Raw genomic sequence first — 19,923 nt, forward strand, 5'->3', positions numbered from 1 at the left:
ATTTCCACCAGCTCCTGGTAAGGCCATTCCTCCCAGACCTCCATGTGGCCCTCAGCGGGAATTCAATGAAGGCTACTGGCTCCAAGCCCTTTAGCAATTCTCTCTCTTCCTGATGACCCCACAAGACAGGATTAAAGGGGACCCCCTTCTTCTAAGAACGCCGCATAGTCTTTGCGGGAAGAATTACCCATAGCCAGATGTAAGGGGGGCCTACAAAGGTCAGTGTACTTTTGTCAAGAACACTGCTATTCTCCCCCATCATGCTCTGCATCTCAGCTCTCAAACTAGCCAAAACATCAATGCCTAGAAGGAGACTATAATTAAAAGCAATTATCTATCCCTCCCTACCTCCTGCCCTAGTCAAGTAAAGTGAGAACTTGGGGATTTGGTATCTGGAGGGAGACGCATGATGGCTACGGTTCCGATTTAGGGAAGATTCACATTCTAGGACCAGGGCTCCAGAAGATATCAGGATTTAGTTACTAGTCTGCACTGGTCAGAAATTGAAGCCACCAGTGAAAGCTTGAAATTTTACAGGGATTCCAGAGACATATCAAGCCTGGGAACTATAATTTAGCTCAGTCTTTTAAATTCCCTTAACTGTGGTCAGAAAGTGTGCCACACACTGCATTGCAGAAGCCTGCAGACATGCGATTGGCGCCTATGTGTCTCTCACGGCCTCTTCCAATACCCTCTGTGTCACTATCCACAGAGGGAGACGGTGCCCGAGGGAGGTCCTCCAGGGAGAATGATCAGCAATGAGCAAACAAAAAACACTCTGCAGGCTGGAGCAGAAAGTCCTTGTTGCTCCAGTCCCTGTATTTTTATGGATCAGTGGGTAGGCTTTCTCCTTTTCCAGGCAGGTTATGTAAGTATTGACGTACTTCATACCCTATTAGAGGCCTCTGATGAGGAAAGAGATTGATTTGGGTTAACAAATATCTCTGGGTTTGCAAAAGTCCCCAAGAAGGTCAAAGATACTGGTCATCAATACCTGAGCTCAGAAAAAGCACTGACTAAGTCAGGCCATTTTTATTGCTGAGGTCAGCTTGAGAGGCTGGAGATCTTGCCTGAGGGATAGTGTATTTGTTTGCTTCGTCTGCTGTAACAAAGTGCCACAAACTGGGTGGCTTAACAGAAATTTACTGTCTTGCAGTTCTGGAGGCCCTAAGTCTGAGATCAAGATGACAGCAGGGTGGGTTCCTTCTGAGTCTGTGAGGGACACTGGTCCAGGCCTCTCCCCTAGCTTCCGGTGGTTTGCTGGCTATCTTTGGGGTTCTATACTCAGAAAAGCATCAGCCTGATCTCCGCCTGTCTGCACATGGTGCCCTCCTGTGTTATCTGCGTCCAAGTGTCCCTTTTTTATAAGGACACCAGTGGTAGTGGATTAGGATCCACTCTACTCCACTGTGGCCTCATCTTACCCAACCACATAGGCAGTGACCACACTTCTAAATAAGGTTACATTCTGAAGTACTGGGGGCTAGGACTTCAGCGTGTGAATTTGAATTTGGGGGGGATATAATTTATCCCCGAAGAGATGGGAAGCTTGAGAGGAGTGAGAGCGAAGGGCGAGGTGACACGCACGAGCGCAGGCAGACCATCTCTCCTTCTTGCTCTTCCTGTTTCCCGTCTCCCACGCTTTTCCCACTGTCTCCGTCTCCTCTCCCTCTTCCAAGCTTTAGAAATATATGTATACGGGAGTTCCCATTGCGGCGTGGCAGAAAAGAACCCAACTAGTATCCATGAAGATGCAGGGTCAATCCCTGGCCTCACTCAGGGTTAAGGATCCAAAGCTGTGGTGCAGGTCGCAGATGCGGCTCGGATCCTGAGTTGTTGTGGCTGTGGTGTAGGCTGGCAGGCTACAGCTCCAACTCAACCCCTAGCCTGGGAACTTCCATATGCCACATGTACGGCCCTAAAAAGTGGAAAAAAAAAAAAAAAGAAGAAGAAAAGAAATATATGTATACATTTTCCTTGACCAACAGTGGGATTCTTTTCCAATGCCTATCTTTAAAAAATGCTTTTATAGGTGTGGTCCCCCCTCCACACAAGCGCCTGAAATATTTGACAATAGGGACTGTGAGTTTGCGGTTTTTGTTTGTTTGTTTGTTTATGACCACACCTGAAGCATACAGAAGTTCCTGGCCCAGGGAGTGAAGCTGAGCTACAACTGCAGCAGATGCAGCAATGCTGGATCCTTAACCCACTGTGCTGGGCTGGGGATCAAACCTGCAACTCCGCAGTGACCTGAACCACTACAGTTGGATTCTTAACCCACTGCACCACAGAGGGAACTCCAAGTTTCTGTTCTTTCACTACGGTACCCTTTTTCTTCTCTATCTTCTCAGTGTTAAATGTACACCGGGAATTCAATCCAAAGTCTTTAAATGAATTCAGATTATTTCCTTCACCCCCAAGCAACAAAAGGGAGATACATGTAGTAGAATAAATCATTATATTTTATTATTTCTTGTGAACAAAATGTTTTCCAGAGGACAGCATTGTAAGTATTAATATTACAATTAGTGGAAATAATAAGTAGAGATCAATTTTTTAAATGGATAATTTCTCAGAGATGTATGTTTTCAGGTAATGGAACATTATCAATAAGCAATTGGTTTTGGATAAATACAAGTTTGTTTTGAGGGGTTTTGTTTTTTGTTTTTTTTAGGGCCACACCTGCAGCATAGGTTCCCAGGCTTGGGGTCAAATCGGAGCTGTAGCTGGGCCCTACGCCAGAACCAAGCTGCATTTGCAACTACACCACAGCTCATGGCAACACCAGATCCTTAACCCACTAAGGTAGGCCAGGGATCGAACCCGAGTCCTCACGGTACTAGTCAGGTTCGTTAACCACTGAGCCACAACAGGAACTCCCTGTTTTGAAGTTCTGAAGAGCTCTCTTGCCCTATGACAGTGAATGAATAAAATTTACTGCTCTGGTTGAATTGAAAATAGGTACATCTCCAATATGGAATTATAATAATCTTTTTATTCACTTAAAAATTTAATATGGTAAAATCATCAGGGTTCTTTTAAACTTGCTACATTCTCAAAATTCAGTTACATGCATGCTGGTTGTCTTGAGCCACTTTGCAAAATGGTGGTCATATAATAAACGGGGACAAGAGTGACAAGCCTGCTAGCATGGATCACTAGTTCGCTGAAGCTCAGGCTCTTTGATGCATGTAAGAGAGAACCAGCAATTGTCTATCCCTCAAGCTGGGTAAATCCTACAGACACACATTGGATGGAAACAAACAACAACCAAATCAGTGGGGCTTTGTTGTCTGCTGGGGTGTTTCATTAGCTTTATGAAGACTTTTCTACACTCAGCCCACTCTCTTTACTCAAGGTGCAGCAAATCACTTCCTTGTGAATAATGCGTACATGGATCTTACCTTGGCTGTGTCTGTATTTCAGTCAATGGTCCAAACCACCAAGGCCATTGCCAGCACACTGGCATTGATCCAGCTCTCTATCCTCTTTGTTGCCCTGTGAACTGCTAAAGAATTTAGACTACTCATGGCAGTACCCAGCTTCATGGGTTATTTATCTTCATATGCTTCCTTTGAAGTCTTTTCTAAGGCCTAATGTTTTTTCTGTCTGAAACCCAGAAGACCCTGATTTAATAAAATAGTAGTTGATAATTTCCAACAATTATTTTAACAGATTTAACCCCTTCCCATATAGCTAAGTCAAAGTCACTTACATTACACAAATTTCCATTTCGAGAACTGGACATAATGAAGAATGATTAAGGGTGTCGTCATCTCCACTTCATCTCAGGAGGGTAAAGCCCTTTCGTTTGCATAGCTGGGGGGACCACCCAGCCCAAAGTCCGGGCACATATCTGGTGCGGAGCCCTCTGAAGTTAGTATTCATCGTGAAATGGGTATTCAGGATGGTCACGCCACCTGCCAAAATGATCCCCCCAAAGGGAAAACACTCACTTCAAGTGTTGCACGTTGTACGTGTTACTAGCATTCTTTGATCATTCCACTGACTACTCCCGCTTTCTCTTACTCACACCGTCTCTGTTTCTCACCCACTCTCATCCCCTGGTTTCCTTCAAGCTCGTACCTTTTACTGAACCCTTAGAGAGCCCCCCGCTGTGTGTGTGTGTGTGTGTGTGTGTGCATGTAGGGGAAGGCTGGTAGTCTTCATATTAACATTTTGTTAAGAACCAAATCACAGGAGGTGAGCAATACCTGCCTACTTGACACACCTTGTCCCAACTCCTTCCTTTTGCTCTCTTGATATAAGCTGCCTCCCATGTCAATAATCCATATAAGCATTTTTCTTCAAAACTCTATTATCAATCAGTATCACTGTTCCCCTGAGAGCTGAATGTCGAGATCTAGAAAGATGATGATCGGCACAGTAAGTTTCCATGATGGTGATGATGGAGAAGAAGAAGGAAAAGGAGAAGGAGAGAGAGATGGAAAGGGAAAGGGAGAGGAAGAGGAAGCGGAAGAAGGAGGGGGAGGAAGAGGGGAAGAAGAGGAAGAGGAAGAAGGAAAAAGAGGAAGGGAGGAGGAGAGGGAGGGGGAAGAGGAAGAGGGGAATCTATCGCTTAAATAACAACAGTTATTTAAGGAAGAGGGGAATCTATCTCTTAAATAACAATGGTCAAACAGTCCATAAAAGGACTGGAGTGTGTGTGGGTACCCTGGAACATACCTAGGCTTTATTCTCTGCAAACACTACGAGTTTCATTTTTTAAATTTTTTTTTTTTTTTTTAATTTTTAGACCCACGGCACATGGAAGTTTCCTGGCTCATGGTGCAGCCACAGCTGCAGCTGTCGGCCTATGTCACAGCAACGTGGGATCTGAGCCACGTCTGCCACCTACACCACGGCTCACAGTATTGCAGGATCCCTGACCCACTGAGTGAGGCCAGGAAGGGAACCTGCATCCTCATCAATACAGTCGGGCTCATTTCCACTGAGCCACAATGGGAATTCCATTATGAGCTTTAAATTAAAATATAAAATAAAACCAAAAGAGTTGAATCAAGAATCATCTGGATGGGCAGAGCTTCCACGCCTGCCTGCTTTCATCTCTCACAAGCAACCTATCCTAATAAATCTATTTCTTGCCTATCAAAAAAAAAAAAAAAAAAAAAGAATCAATTGGATGAGAAACAGAAGATTCATGGCACAGCATCCCTATTTGATCAGTGGGGCCTAATCTTTGTTTCTCCTCAATGCTTTTCCCAGTTATTATCTGGTATGATGAGTTATTTCCCCAGTGTTGCTAGACTTAGTTATTAAAAATGTCAAATGTAAAACCAAATGATGTCACCAACTGTAAAAAACATCAGCACATTACTGGATTGACTATCTCTTACTCTGTTTAATTTAATGATATTTGATAGACATAGTTTCTCTTTAAGAGCTATAAATCAACCTGTGTTTGTTGGTTCTGCATTTGTGTTTACTTTTTTGTTTTTGAGGGTAGGTGGTGCTTTTTGATGTCAAGTAATTTTTTTCCCTTGGCAAATGCACATCAGGAAGCTGTTTTATTAATTCAGAAATTGAATCAGATATATGGTATTAGTATCGTCAGCACTTTCTGACTCATGAAAAAGAGTGGGACCAATGAGATAAGTGTCCAAACTATATGAACCATCTTGAGGAGCATTTTCTAAATGCTCACTTAGAGGACTGTAAAAAGAAGCTTACTATCCAGGTGATTTCAAGAACTGGAAACACTAATGAAGAATTATTAAGAAGAAAAAAATATAGGTATGTTATGTATACAAATATGTATGTGTGTATATATATATGTGAACTATTTTCTTTTTTATTTTAAAGGCCTTATAATAGCCAGAAAATAAAGGATCACTTCAGTTGATAGCTAAATTTAGCAACTCTCTGAAGGAATGTAAGGAATTTTGCTCATGGGATGTCAGGCAACAGGTGCACCCAGAAGCTCCTAATCTCATAGGCAAATATTTGTCTTAAAACTCAAGGTTCTTGGCTTCCAACTTGGTGCTCTTTCTGCTTTGTTCTCATATCTCTCTCCCAGGAATTTTTCTTGTTGACAACTCTGCTCCAATTTGTACCCACTTTGATTATTTCTTGTTTCTTTTTAGGGCTGCACCCTCAGCATATGGAAGTTCCCAGGCTAGGGGTCGAATCGGAGCTGTAGCTGCTAGCCTACACCACAGCAACGCAGGATCCAAGCTGCATCTACGACCTACACCACAGCTCACAGCAACCGTGGATCTTTAATCCACTGATCGAGGTCAGGGATCAAACTCATGTCCTCATGAATACTAGTCTGGTTCATTACCACTGAGCCACAGCAGGAACTCCCTAACTTTGATATTTAAGGAAGAAATAAATATGTTGCTTGAATATCTGTGTGGCTGTTGTATTAACATATGAACACTACAACTTAATTCTGCTCAAAGTCTTTAGCCTTTGAGGCCTTCACCTAAGCCATAAGATGTCATAAATGCCAGATACCGCCTTTTAAAGAAAAATGTAGATTTGTTCTAATTCAGAACATCCTGCCCACTGCCCCTTGTGCTTCGGTGGACATGGTCCCAGTTCATAAGAGCCCTGTTGGTTAACTCTTAATCCAGCACCACTGGGCAGTACCTGATTAACGATCCCCCAGAACTCACATGAGCATTTCCACGAAGCGAACATTTTTATTCAAGGCTTCAATGTCCTTCATTTCATCTTCAGTAAGAGAAAAGTCAAAGATCTGAAATGATAGGAATAAAACACAGACATTTATTATAATAGAAGACGGGTTAAGCTTGGGACTAGGATGAGTGCGGCCAACAGTGTGAGCCATTCAAAGATCTGCGAACATCTCTGCAAATGTCTAAGAGGAGTTGGGCATGTGCTGGGCAGCCACCGCACCCATGTGGAGCTGTAATTCCTCTGCCCTTTGTCTTTAAGACATCTTGCAAGAAATTTCATATGCTCAGAAACAATATGCGTTCAGAACGTCTCCTGAAATTCTAAGAATGAAAAAGTTTTATTATTTTGGTGTAAGATGCTGAACCTTTGATTCTGGACTAGAGCCTTCATATGCTTTTTTTTTTTTTTTTTTTTTACAAAAATCTTCCATAGTCTCTAAATTTGCTCAAGTATTTTTTTAAACTTTTAATTTGCTTTGTTTTATCCTCTTAATCCTTTCTCTCACCATTTTTTAACGTCTCTTCTCCTATCTTTTAATTCTATTTTCATTGTTTTGTTTCTTCTTGCCTGTACACTTTTGTTTTTATAATTGCCTTTTATTAATATTTTAATAGTTTATATATATATATATATAGGCATTTTAGGGCCGCACCCCCAGCAAATGGAAGTTCCAGGCTAGGGGTCGAATCAGAGCTGTAGCTGCCAGCCTACACCACGGCCACAGCAATGCAGGATCCAAGCCGCGCCTGTGACCTACACCACAGCTCATGGCAGTGCCAGATCCTTAACCCACTGAGCGAGGCCAGGAATCGAACCTATGTCTTCAAGGATACTAGTCAGGTTCGTTACCACTGAGCCACAATAGGAATTCCTAGCTTATTTATATTTTTAAAGCTTGGTTTATCTGTTTATAATTTATCTTTTCTTATTTTATCTTTAACAATAACCTCAACTTTTATTTTAGTAACTTACATTAATAAATTTTAATTATAGAAGTAATATATAAATACATGCTCTTTGTAAAGAAATGAAACCCTACAGAAGTACATGAACATGTATGGAGTAAAAATCAAAAGTTCCTTTTGATACCGACCACCCTAATTCTATTCCCCTTCCCATAGATTCCTTCCAAACATGCAACACACCAAGAGCACAATGCAATAAGCCAATCCTAATTTTATTCTGCAACTTTATTTCATTCACATAATACGTCTTAGTGATATTTTCTGTCAAAATATATAGACTAACTTTATTCACTTCACCACTGCATCCATAGTACAGAAGTAACATGATTTACCCAGTCATTCCCTCCAGGATTGTTTCCAAGTGCTCTTTTCAGAGAATTCTTTCCTTTGATTATTTATTATTCAAGTATTGGCATTTATGAGATTGTATGAGGAATGAAAAGGGTACATAATACAAAAGCTGGCATGAGTAAACCAATCACTTACAAAATATATTCTTACAAATCTCCTTTTTGCTTGACACCTTCCCGCACCTAGTGGGGCTTCTGTCACAGATCTCTCCTCCTGCAGCACCGGAATAGGGATGTAGCCCAGGGGACCAATGAAGGCATCTAGTTCACTGCACACAGTGATTATTATGGGTAGCCAATGACCCACAAAGGAACAAGTAGGGATTTATAGAGACCCTGACAGAAGCCTTTATCTGTGATCATCTTTACTGAATATGTGTAATAGATCAACCTGGACCGTTTGTGCCACCATGTGGAGAAAGGGGGTGGGGGGAACTTAATCCTTTTATAAATCATTTGGCTTCCTGTGTCCAGTCATGTTTGGTCTATCCATGGACTTCCCAGTTATGAAAGACAATAAATTACGTATTTTTTTTTTTTTTTGTGCTAAGTTTGAGTTGTATTCCTTCATGTGGTAGCAAAAAAAAACTCTGAAGATAAATGATCTAATAGCATGGATACCTTCCCTTACTTATATTTTCACTTTATGGAGTTCCTGTCATGGCTCAGTGGTTAATGAATCCATGAGAACACAGGTTCGATTCCTGGCCTCGTTCAGTGGGTTAAGGATCCGGCGCTGCCGTGAGCTGTGGTGTCACAGATGTGGCTCAGATCTGGCGTTGCTGTGGCTGTGGCGTAGGCCAGTGGGTACAGCTCCAATTCGACCTCTAGCCTGGGAATTTCCGTACGTCGTGGGTTCAGCCCTAAAAAGACCAAAGACAAAAAAATAAATAAAAAATAAATTATGCTGTAATGAACATCTAGGTATATGTGCATGAATAAACACCCATATGTCTGAATTTTGATGGATCTGGAAAAACGACATTCTTCTCCAAATGTTAATGTCAATTAATGTTTTTAACAGCTTTATATGTGACAGTGCCTGTCTTTTCACATATTGTCAACATTCTGATAATTCTCCTATCTCATTTCCCTCAGGGGGAATAAATACTATCTCATTTTTATGTTTAATTACAAGTAGGGCAAAAACCAAGTTACTCCTGAAGTTTAAATTAACTGATGTGTAATTGATTAATTTTACATGGTATACTTTTCTATGGTTGTCTTTACCCAGCAGTTTTTTTGGAAGTAGCACAGTAAACTAATCACTTCATTATCTGGTGGCCTCTTTTTTCACCTGCAAGTTATAATGCTGATTGCAGATTACTTACAGAGGGAAAAAAGTGGCTTGGCATTCATGAAGTCTAAATGATGCTTTCTAATAATTTCCAAATTTGTTCCTAACTTAAACAAATTTTTTTATGGTGTATGAATTTATTTATTTATTTACATCTTTGTGTACTTCTTTACTTCCTTCTTTTTAATAATGATTTTTATTTTTTCCATTATAGCTGGTTTACAGTGTTCTGTCAATTTTCTACTGTACAACAAGGTGACCCAATCACACATACATGTATACATTCTTTTTCTCATATAAAAACTTTAAAATTTATTTTTTTACTAGGGTATGGTTGCCTAAATTTTCCCAGACTTTAAGATGGTAGAAAGTTGACCCTTATGAATTTCAAATTTCATATCTTCTATTCTGCTGTGCTGGTGGAGAAGTAGCGTCCAGAGTTAACAGAGAAGGAAACAGAAGAAAGAAGGGAGCTATAGCGCATACAAGCAGCAAGCAATCCCTGAATTACCAGGAATGGTCTCACAATCAGCTACAATTAAATCGAGAATGGGTCAGGGATCTGGTGTAAAATACCATACGAAGGCACTGCAGGTTTCCTATTAATCTGAACAGAAAATTCTCTCTAGAAAAACAAAAACAAAACAAAAACCCAAAAAACCCTACTTTTTACATTTCCAGAAGCAGTTATCTTACTTGAAAGTTTTCTTTGATCCTTTCAGGGGTAAAGCTTTTAGGAATGACAACCACTCCTCGCTGGATACTGAAACGCAAAACAACTTGAGCCGCTGTCTTATTGTACTTTTTCCCCAGTGAGTTTAGAAGCTCATCCTTTAGCAAAGGTGGGGACGATACATTCACCCTTTAAAAAAGAAAAGAAAACCGTACATCATATTTAGCCTGAGTAATGAGAACCAATAGTTAACCAATCACCCTCCTTCTCTGACGCCCACCCCCCACCCATTCACCTGGTAACCTATCCAGGACACTTCAGGTCACCTTCTCTCGGAGCACTCAGAAGACTTGCTCTTAGCATGGGAAGATCAGGAGAGGCAAGTTTTTCTTTTTTCTTTTTTTTTTCTTTTTAGGGCTACACATGCAGCATATGGAGGGTCCCAGGATAGAGGTCCTATCGGAGCTGCAGCTGCCAGTCTGTGCCACAGCCACAGCAACACCAGATCCTTAGACCACTGAGCGAGGCCAGGGATGGAACCTTCCTCTGCATGGATCCTAGTCAGGTTCTTTTCTGCTGAGCCATGATGGAAACTCCTAGAGAGGCAGATTTATAGAGCTGCTTCTTCCAAAGGGCAAATAATACTTCTCTGATGGGTATTTTAGAGAGAATGGGGTTGGAAGTTGGCATACAGGGGAAGGCAAGAAGACTAAAGGGGAATAAACAGAAGCATAATTCTTGGAATCGTCTTAGAGTAGAAAAATTCCTACTTAAGTCTGTGGGACACAGCACAGTAGAAAGGGTTGCTATTGAATACAGAGATTTTAAAAATTCAAAAATTTCAGAATATGGCCATAGAGTACTCTTTGTCCAACAATAATCAAATTAACATTTATTGAGCATTTCCTAGGTTTCAGGTACTGTTAGGCAACTTCACAGGCAGAGAACAATCAATTGCTGGTTTTATTAGCTTGTGTTTGTATATGGGGGAATGAGTTGAAGAGATTGTTACCTCCTTAAAATCACACACCCAAGCAGAGAGTCATTCTCATCAAGCAATTTGCACTAGCTTCCTACTTTATACCAAAGGAAATACTTCTTGAGGAGACACACAGCATTACTTACCAGCTTGGATTTCTAGATGTTCCCAAAGGGCTGTAGGCAATAATGACAATGTCATGTTGTTGGCAAAATTTCAAGAGTTTTTGCTGGGTAAAATATGGATGGCATTCAACCTAAGTTGTTGCATTGGAGAGCAGAGCACAAAATTAAAGGCATGTAGATGAATGCAATTTTATATGATTTTTCAAAAGTTCTTCAAGAAAATCCATTGCAAAATATCATAGATAAGGAGGCAAGTCTCAAATATTTTTCCTAACAAGGAAGTTTATATTATTTACATATGTTTTTATTTATTTTATTCTTTTTATTTATTTCTTACATTATTTACATATGGATGAGATTAATTAAAACAAGATCTGTGGATTAATTCTAAAATAACTGGGAGACAATTTTAATTTTTAAAGCTCTCATACTTCAAAAATTTAAAAATTACTAGACTTGTTTATAGTAAATATTCCAGCAAATACAATTTTCTATTGCAAATATACAGTCTCAAGGTTCAGATTATAGTCTTGGTAAGTAGAAGTGACATGTTGCAGAAGCTCTTGTCTCTAGCTATCAAACATCCAAGAACCTTTTCATGAAAGAATAAAATTAAATTTAAAGGAGTTCCCTAGTGGTTAAGGATCCTATGTTATCACTCCTGTGGCTCAGGTCACTGCATTGGCACAGGTTTGATCCTTGGCCCAGGAATTTCTGTGTGGCTTGGGTTTGGCCAAAAAAAATTTAAAGATGAATCTTTTTTCTTCATGGTGGTGAGTTCTCTGTAGCCTCAAATGTAGGCGCAGTTTCATTTTCTGTATCTTATTGACAAGATTTCTGTACTAAAAATACTTAAATGTCAACAAAAGTTCTTCTCAAAGATTCTTCTTAAACACTATGGTAGTTTTTGACCTACCAGTTTCTTTTCAATTAAAATCAACCAAGGCTTAATTAGAATATTTTAAGTATATGATTTTCTTCACTATCTGGAATACTGAATATCTTATCAGTTGCATTTCTAGAAGGCACAATAAAATGCTCTTCACAAAGAGGAAAGGTAAACTGGAGCTCTTAGAGGTGGGTCTTTCCTTTATCTTTTTCTTTCTTTTTTTTTTTTGTCCTTTGAGGCCCGCACCCTTGGCTTATGGAAATTCCTAGGCCAGGGGTTCAATTGAAACTATAGCTGCTGGCTTACATCACAGCCACAGCAAGGCAGGATCAGAGCCAAGTCTGTGACCTGCACCACAGCTCACGGCAATGCCGGATGCCCGACCCACTGAGGGAGGCCAGGGATCGAACCGGCATCCTCAATGGATACTACTCAGATTTGCTTCCAGTTCACCACAATGGGAACTCTTTTTTTTTCTTTTTTATCTTTAATATCAGGTTTCTCCCATTTATTCCCCCCCCAATAATCTTGCTGCTTCCTTTTCCTGAGACACTTTTGTTTTTTCCCCCACTTTAGAACATTTCTTCAATCTAAAAAGTGACACACAGACTAAAATAAGTTAGGAATCTTGGTGTCCACAGTACACTAGTCCCTTGGTATACATGTTGGTTTGTTTTCAGCACCCCAATGTCCCTGCAGGTACCAAAACCCGAGGATGCTCAAGTCCATTCTATAAAAAGGTATAGGTCAGGGGGTTCTCTGCATTTTTGCATTCTGCAGCTGTGGATATGCAGGGCGGATGGTATTTCTTTCCCTAACCCCCTCTCATTCACAGCAACACTTCCCCCTTCAGTCTCTTTTCTATTTTCCATCTCGTTTATTCTTGGTGTATTACTCTCCCAAACACATTTTTTTTTTTATCCTGTCACTCCATTGCTTAGAGACTAAGTATGAATTTCTTAATTTCATGCCTGCCTGCTTATTCCAAACACATTTAATTTTCCCCATACTCCTTTCTAATCAGGTTGGAGTGCTGTTATCTGTCTCCGACCTATTAAATATGTATATGCACGTGTGTATATATCTATATGTATGTATACACATAGATGTGTGTATTTGTATATATAGTGACCATTTTTATAATCTACCCTTTGAAAAAAGATTTTACATGTTTTTTTTTTAATTTTTTTATTTTTTTTGTCTTTTTGCTATTTCTTGGGCCGCTCCTGCAGCATATGGAGGTTCCCAGGCTAGGGGTCTAATCGGAGCTGTGGCCGCCAGCCTACGCCAGAGCCACAGCAACACAGGATCCAAGCCGCGTCTGCGACCTACACCACAGCTCACAGCAACGCCGGATCGTTAACCCACTGAGCAAGGGCAAGGGACCGAACCCGCAACCTCATGGTTCCTAGTTGGATTTGTTAACCACTGCGCCACGACGGGAACTCCTGATTTTACATGGTTTGTAGCAAAATGTATACATAATAAGGCTAATAAATTAAGCAAACAGAACAAACATGTAGGTGAATATCCATCCTGTGACTGAACAAATTAGGGGGTTTACGGAAAGTTGCATTGGGCAAAATACTAGAAACAAGTACTCCACAAAAACTTTAGAGTTAATATATTAATATAATATAAATTCAGATATATAATGTAATAAAATGTAATATAATACAGATCTTTGCATAGATAGATTGTAGATAAAAAACTGTAAGGCATTGCACTAAAGGAACACTCAGTGTAGGAAATTCTGGGGGTGGAGGGTGGGAGTGGATAAATTAATATGATCCAAGTGCAGACAACCTCAGAGAACCACATTCTTTCTCTTCAGGGCATTTCTTTAAGTTCCTAACTACAAATAATTTTCATATTTTTCATTAATGCCCACGAGAGCAAGGACTCTTGTCTTTCACTGTTGCATGCCTAGACCCTAGCAAAGTGACTGACACAAGGCAGGTGCTTGATGACAATTTGTTGAATGAATGAAAATAATAGTAAAACAGAGAGGACAGAGGCAGAATCTTAGGAACCATCACTCTTGATGCTGCAGACCGTGGTAGGCTGGGCATCGAATGGGCTGAAGCCGGAGGGGTCATTTCTGGCTGGGAACAGGTGGTCAGTTTTTAAGGTACAGGGTGGTGATGGTTTCTGATGTCACTGGGCCTTGATGTCTTCCTTATTTCTAAGGACAAGTGTATCTAAGCACCCCTGCCTTCCCTCTTTGCTGGGGACTGGTTAGAGCCCTTTGTGAATGGACCACTGGAGCTGCAGTCTCAACTTTTTCTCATCTGCTAGGTAAAAGTGATGTCCCTCGTCCGTCTGAGCATGTCCAAGGCTTTTGCACCACTCTCTGGTAATGCTGTAATTTAATGTCAAAATCTCACAGGGGTAAGTAAAAGAAACCAAGCAGAATCCATGAAGGAAAACAGCAAAAATCCTTTCATTAATTAACCCCAACCTCTTTTTCTTTCCATTAAAAACTGTGTTGGGTTTTCATTTCACTAGTGAAGGCACTCAACAAATCCTTATTGATTCCTGTGTCAGGACACCTGTGACTTACGCCTAGTGAATAAGATCAGGAAAAACTGAAGAGTTTGAAAACTTAGCTTACTCATTCCCTTCTTCTTTCCTTCCCTCCCTCTCCCCTTTCCTGCCTTCTTTCCTCCTTCCTAGAGTTAAGTGTTGGAAATTTGCAAGAAATTAAATGGCTTGAGGGAGATGCACAGTCCCTTTTGACTGGGCAGGGCGAGCACTGCACCGGGAAGGCTTTCAGTCTAAGCCATGGGCGGAGGCTGGACTGATGTTTCTTCAGATGGACTAAGGAATTTTGGAATGCTCAGGCTCTGAGAATGAGTATAGAATGAGGTTACATATTCTGTGCGCCTTTGTTCATGAAGTCAACGCAAAATGCAAAACTTGGCAAGTTTTATGTTAGGTTTGGTCTAATGGGAAAATTAGTTTTTAAATGTGTGAGTTTTGAATTATGCAAGGCCTTTAGGTCTCTGGCACATAAAATGTGTTCACTCTATATAATGCCTATAACATGCTCATCATGTTCCTGGGTTGAAAGCTGGTCCTACCAGGGAACAGGGTAAAGGCTAGTAGTCAGGGCACCTGAACTTTGATCTGTGCTATCTCCAGAGTTTTGATATTTTCTGTTTTCAAACAGCACAGAAAACATGGATAAGTTCAGGCTTTGATCTTCCAACATGCCTTGCTTCTCATTCAGGATCTATTTGTGAAGCTGATCAATATTCTTGTGCCAACAGATCAGGCTATTTCCTCCTTGGCATGAGAAAACACTGTTAAATTTTTGCTGTTTTTCATTCTCAGGTAGGAAATTACCATCTGCCTCTGTACATTTGTAAGAAGAAAGCTGTTTGTCATTTCAATGTTAAAAACAGAAAATGTTTTTTCAATGTTAAAAACAAAATATTGTTCTTGGGGGTGCAGTAAGGAGATGTGAGGGATATGTTGGGGAGAGATTTGTTAGGAATGATGGGATGGATTGACGTCCATAAGGAAGGCAAAAGCTGCTGCTCTCTGTTCCTGAGAGCATATGGCATAGGGTTAGCTGAGGTGTCAATTGGGAAGTGGTACATCTAAATTTAGCAACACTTCTATTTTAGCTGTGGGCTATTATCGTGATGTAGGTAATAATTCATTTTTTTCTGTTATGAACTCAGAACTCTTGAGTTTCTGAAAACAATGAATTCAACAAACAAGGCCATCATAATCTCGAGATGTGAATATTTACCAGATCCAAGAGCATTTTTTAGTGTAGCTTCTTAATATTTTATAAAGAAGGGGTCAGAGAAGGTATCTTATCCCCATTTAATAAGATAATATTATTTTGTGTGATTATAAGACTAATAATGTAATGCACTGCAGAAGACTTGAAAAATGCAGAAAAACATAAAGAAGAAAATAGGATTCACAGCCAGAGATAGCCACAGTTAGTACTTTAATGTTTTTCTTTCTAATATTGATACTTTCCAAGTAATATAATTGTCTCTATATTGTACTACATTTTGTCTGCTGGTCTTTCCACTTAATATCATGGCCATTTCTCTTTTCCTCAAAAGAGCTTCAAGAACATCTTTTGTTGGAGTTCCCGTCGTGGCTCAGTGCTTAACGAACATGACTAGTATCCATAAGGCTTCAGGTTCGATCCCTGGCTTCGCTCAGTGGGCGTTACTCTGAGCTGTGACGTAGGTCGCAGACATGGCTCAGATCCAGTGTTGCTGTGCCTGTGGTGAAGGCTGGCAGCTACAGCTCCAATTTGACCCCTAGCTTGGGAACCTCCATATGCCATGGGTGTGACCCAAAAAAACCAAACAAAAAAGAGCATCTTTTGTGAAGATTTAACCTACTATGAATATTTTAAAGTTTATTTAAACATTCCCTGAAATTTTCATATTTATGTTGTTTTCTCTCTCTCTCTTTTTTTTTTTTTTTTTTTTGCTATGATAAACAGTACTGTGACAAACACATATATGGGCATTCTGATTTTTTCAAAGGATATATTCCTGGAAGTAGGAGACTGAACTTTTTTTTTTTTTTTTTTGGCTGCACCCAGGGCATATAGAAGTTTCTTGGCCAGGGACTGAATCCAAGCTGCAGCTGTGACCTATGACACAGCTGCAGCACATCAGATCTTTAACTCACTGTGCCATGTTGGGATTGAACTGGTGCCTCCACAGAGACAAGCCAAATCAATAACTCATTGTGCCTGAGTGGGAACTTCCTGAACATATTTAAAGGCTCTTGCTGCTTATTGCAAATTTGCTTTCCAGTAAGGTTAAACCAATCTGCATTTGCCAGCTCTTACTTCACCACTTGCTTACAGGGAACATTATATTAAAAAAATAAAAACTTTGGTAATTTGATACATAATACAAAATTACACATAAATTTATTTATTTACTTTAAACTCAATGAATTTTATTATATTTGTAGTTGTACAACCACCGTTACAACCCAGTTTTACAAATTTCCATCCCAAACCCTCAGCCCATCCCTCCCCCTCAAATTGTCTCCTTTGGAAACCACAGTTTTTCAAAGTCTGTGAGTCAGTTTCTGTTCTGCAAAGAAGGTCATTGTATTTTCAGATTCCACATATAAATGACAGCATATGACGTGTGTGTCTCAGTGTCTGACTAACTTCATTTAGTATGATAATTTCTAGGTCTATCCATGCTGCTGCAAATGCCATTATTTCATTCCTTTTTACGGCTGAGCAATAGTCCATTATGTATATGTACCACATCTTCTTTATCCATTCCTCTGTTGAAGGACATTTAGGTTGCTTCCATGTCTTGCCATTGTATGCAGTGCTGCAATGAACACTGGGGGTTACATGTACATGGTTTTCTCTGAATAGATGCCCAGGAGTGGGACTGCTAGATCAAATGGTAATTCTATTTTTAGTTTTTGAGGAATCTCCATACTGTTTTCTATAGTGTTTGCACCAATTTACATTTCCGCCAACAACCCACTAAGTGAGGCCAGGGATTGAACATGCATCCTCATGGATACTATTCGGATTCGTTACCAGAGAGCCACAATGGGAATTCTTTTATTTCTTTTCCTTCTGTGACTGCTGTGGCTAGGACTTCCAAAACTATGTTGAATAGTAGTGGGAAGAGTGGACGTCACTGTCTTGTTTCTGATCTCAGTGGGAATTCTTTCAGCTTTTCACCATTGAGAATGATGTTAGCTCTGGGTTTGTCATATATGGCCTTTATTATGTTGAGGTAGGTTTCCTCTATGCCCACTTTCTGGAGGTTTTTGTTTTTTTTTTTTTTTTTTTTTTTTTTTTTTTTAATCAGAAATGGATGTTGGAGTTTGTCAAAAGCTTTTCCTCCATCTATTGAGAGGATTATATGGTTTTTATTCTTCAGTTTGTTAATGTGGTGTATCACACTGACCGATTTGCGGATACTGAAAAATCCTTGCATCACTGGGATAAACCCCACTTGATCATGTTGTATGATTCTTTTAATGTACTGCTAACTTCTGTTTGCTAGTATTTTGTTGAGGATTTTCGCATCTATGTTTATCAGTGATATTGGCCTGTAATTTCCTTTTCTTGTGGTATCTTTGTCTGGTTTTGGTATCAGGGTGATGGTGGCCTCATAGAATGAGTTTGGGAGTATAGTATTCATTCCTCTGCAATTTTTTGCAATAGTTTCAGAAGGATAGGTGTTCACTCTTCTCTAAATTTTTTGATAGAATTCACCTGTGAAGTCATCTGGTCCTGGACTTTTGTTTGTTGGAAGTTTTAAAATCACAGTTTCAATCTCAGTATTTTTGATTGGTCTGTTCATCTTTTCTATTTCATCTTGGTTTAGTCTTAAAAGATTGTACTTTTTCTTTTTTTTTTCATTTTTGTCTTTTTAGGGCTGCACCCGCAGCATATGGAGGTTCCCAGCCTAGGGGTCTAATCAGAGCTACTGCTGCCGGCCTACGCCACAGCCACAGCAACACAGGATCCCAGCTGCATCTTCACATCTTCGACCTACAACACAGTTCATGGCAACGTCAGATCCTTAACCCACTGAGAAAGGCCAGGGATCGAACCTGCAATCTCATGGTTCCTAGTCGGATTTGTTAGCCACTGAGCCATGACGGGAACTCCAAAAGATTGTACTTTTCTAAGAATTTGTTCATTTCTTTCTGGTTGTCCATCTTATTGGCATATAGCTGCTTGTAGTTGTCACTTATGATCCTTTGTATTTCTGTGATGTCCACTGTAACTTCTTTTTCATTTCTAATTTTATTGATTTGAGTCCTCTCTTTTTTTTCCTGATGAGTCTAAGGGTTTATTAATTTTGTTGACCTTTTCAAAGAAGAGCTTTTCGTTTCATTGATCTTTTCTGTTTTTCTTTGTTTTTATCTCATTTATTTCTGCTCTGATCTTTATGATTTCTTTCCTTCTGCTAACTGGGTTTTGTCTGTTCTTCTTTCTCTAGCTGCTTTAGGTGTAAAGTTAGGTTGTTTATTTGAGATTTTTCCTGGTTCCAGAGGTAGGCTTGTATTGCTATAAACTTCTCTTAGAACTACTTTTGCTGTATCCCATAGGTTTTGGAGTGTTGTGTATTTGTTGTCATTTGCTTCTAGGTATTTTTCAGTTTTCTCTTTAATTTCTTCAGTTTTCCAGTGGTTGTTTCGTAGCATGTTGTTTCATCTCCACGTGTATGTTTTTTGCAATTATTTTCTTTTTGTTGATTTCCAGTTGTATAGCACTGTGGTTGTAAAACATGCTTGATATGATTTCAGTTTTCTTAAATTTACCGAGGCTTAGTTTGTGGCCCAGAATGTGATCTATCCTAGAGAATGTTCCATGTGCCCTTGAGAAGAAGGTGTAATCTGCTGCTTTTGGATGGAATGTTCTATAAATATATATTAAGTCCATCTGGTCTAATGTGTCATTCAAGGCCTCTGTTTCCTTGTTGATTTTTTGCCTGGGTGCTCTGTCTATTACTGTAAGCGGGGTGTTAAAGTCCCCCACTATTATTGTATTATTGTCAATTTCTCCTTTTAAGGTTGTTAGCAGTTGCCTTATATATTGAGGTGATCCTATGATGGGTGCATATATATTTACAACTGTTGTATCTTTTTCTTGGATTGATCCTTTGATCATTATGTAATGTCCTTGTCTCTCACAATATTCTTCATTTTAAGATCTATTTTGTTTGATATGAGTATTGCTACTACAGCCTTCTTTTGATTCCTGTTTGCATGGAATACTTTCTTCCATCCTCTTACTTTCAATTTGTATGTGTCCCTAGAAGTGAGGTGGGTCTCTTGAAGACAGCATATATATGGGTCTTGTTTTTTTATCCATTCAGCTGGTCTATATCTTTTGGTAGGGGCATTTAGTCCATTTACACTGAAGGTAATTATCAATATGTTATGTTCTTATTGCCATTTTATTAACTGTTTTGGATTTGTTTTTGTTGCTCTTTTTTCTT

At 39.7% G+C, this 19,923-nt stretch overlaps 1 protein-coding gene across 3 annotated transcripts in view; it reads right to left on the reverse strand.

Moving 5' to 3' along the window:
• The window catches only part of AKR1D1 (aldo-keto reductase family 1 member D1), a 116,782-nt gene continuing 99,302 nt past the window's right edge, over window positions 2,444-19,923 (reverse strand). For all 3 annotated transcript variants that reach the window (XM_021078691.1, XM_021078690.1, XM_021078692.1), the window contains 4 exons: window positions 11,077-11,186; window positions 9,975-10,140; window positions 6,642-6,724; window positions 2,444-3,920 (listed from right to left, as the gene is read on the reverse strand). In XM_021078691.1, coding sequence (XP_020934350.1) covers window positions 3,878-3,920; window positions 6,642-6,724; window positions 9,975-10,140; window positions 11,077-11,186 — 402 coding nt within the window. In that variant the 3' untranslated portion in view covers window positions 2,444-3,877. The remainder of the gene's footprint in view (window positions 3,921-6,641; window positions 6,725-9,974; window positions 10,141-11,076; window positions 11,187-19,923) is intronic.

Source organism: Sus scrofa, chromosome 18 (assembly GCF_000003025.6).
Source record: "Sus scrofa isolate TJ Tabasco breed Duroc chromosome 18, Sscrofa11.1, whole genome shotgun sequence".
NCBI lineage: Eukaryota > Metazoa > Chordata > Mammalia > Artiodactyla > Suidae > Sus > Sus scrofa.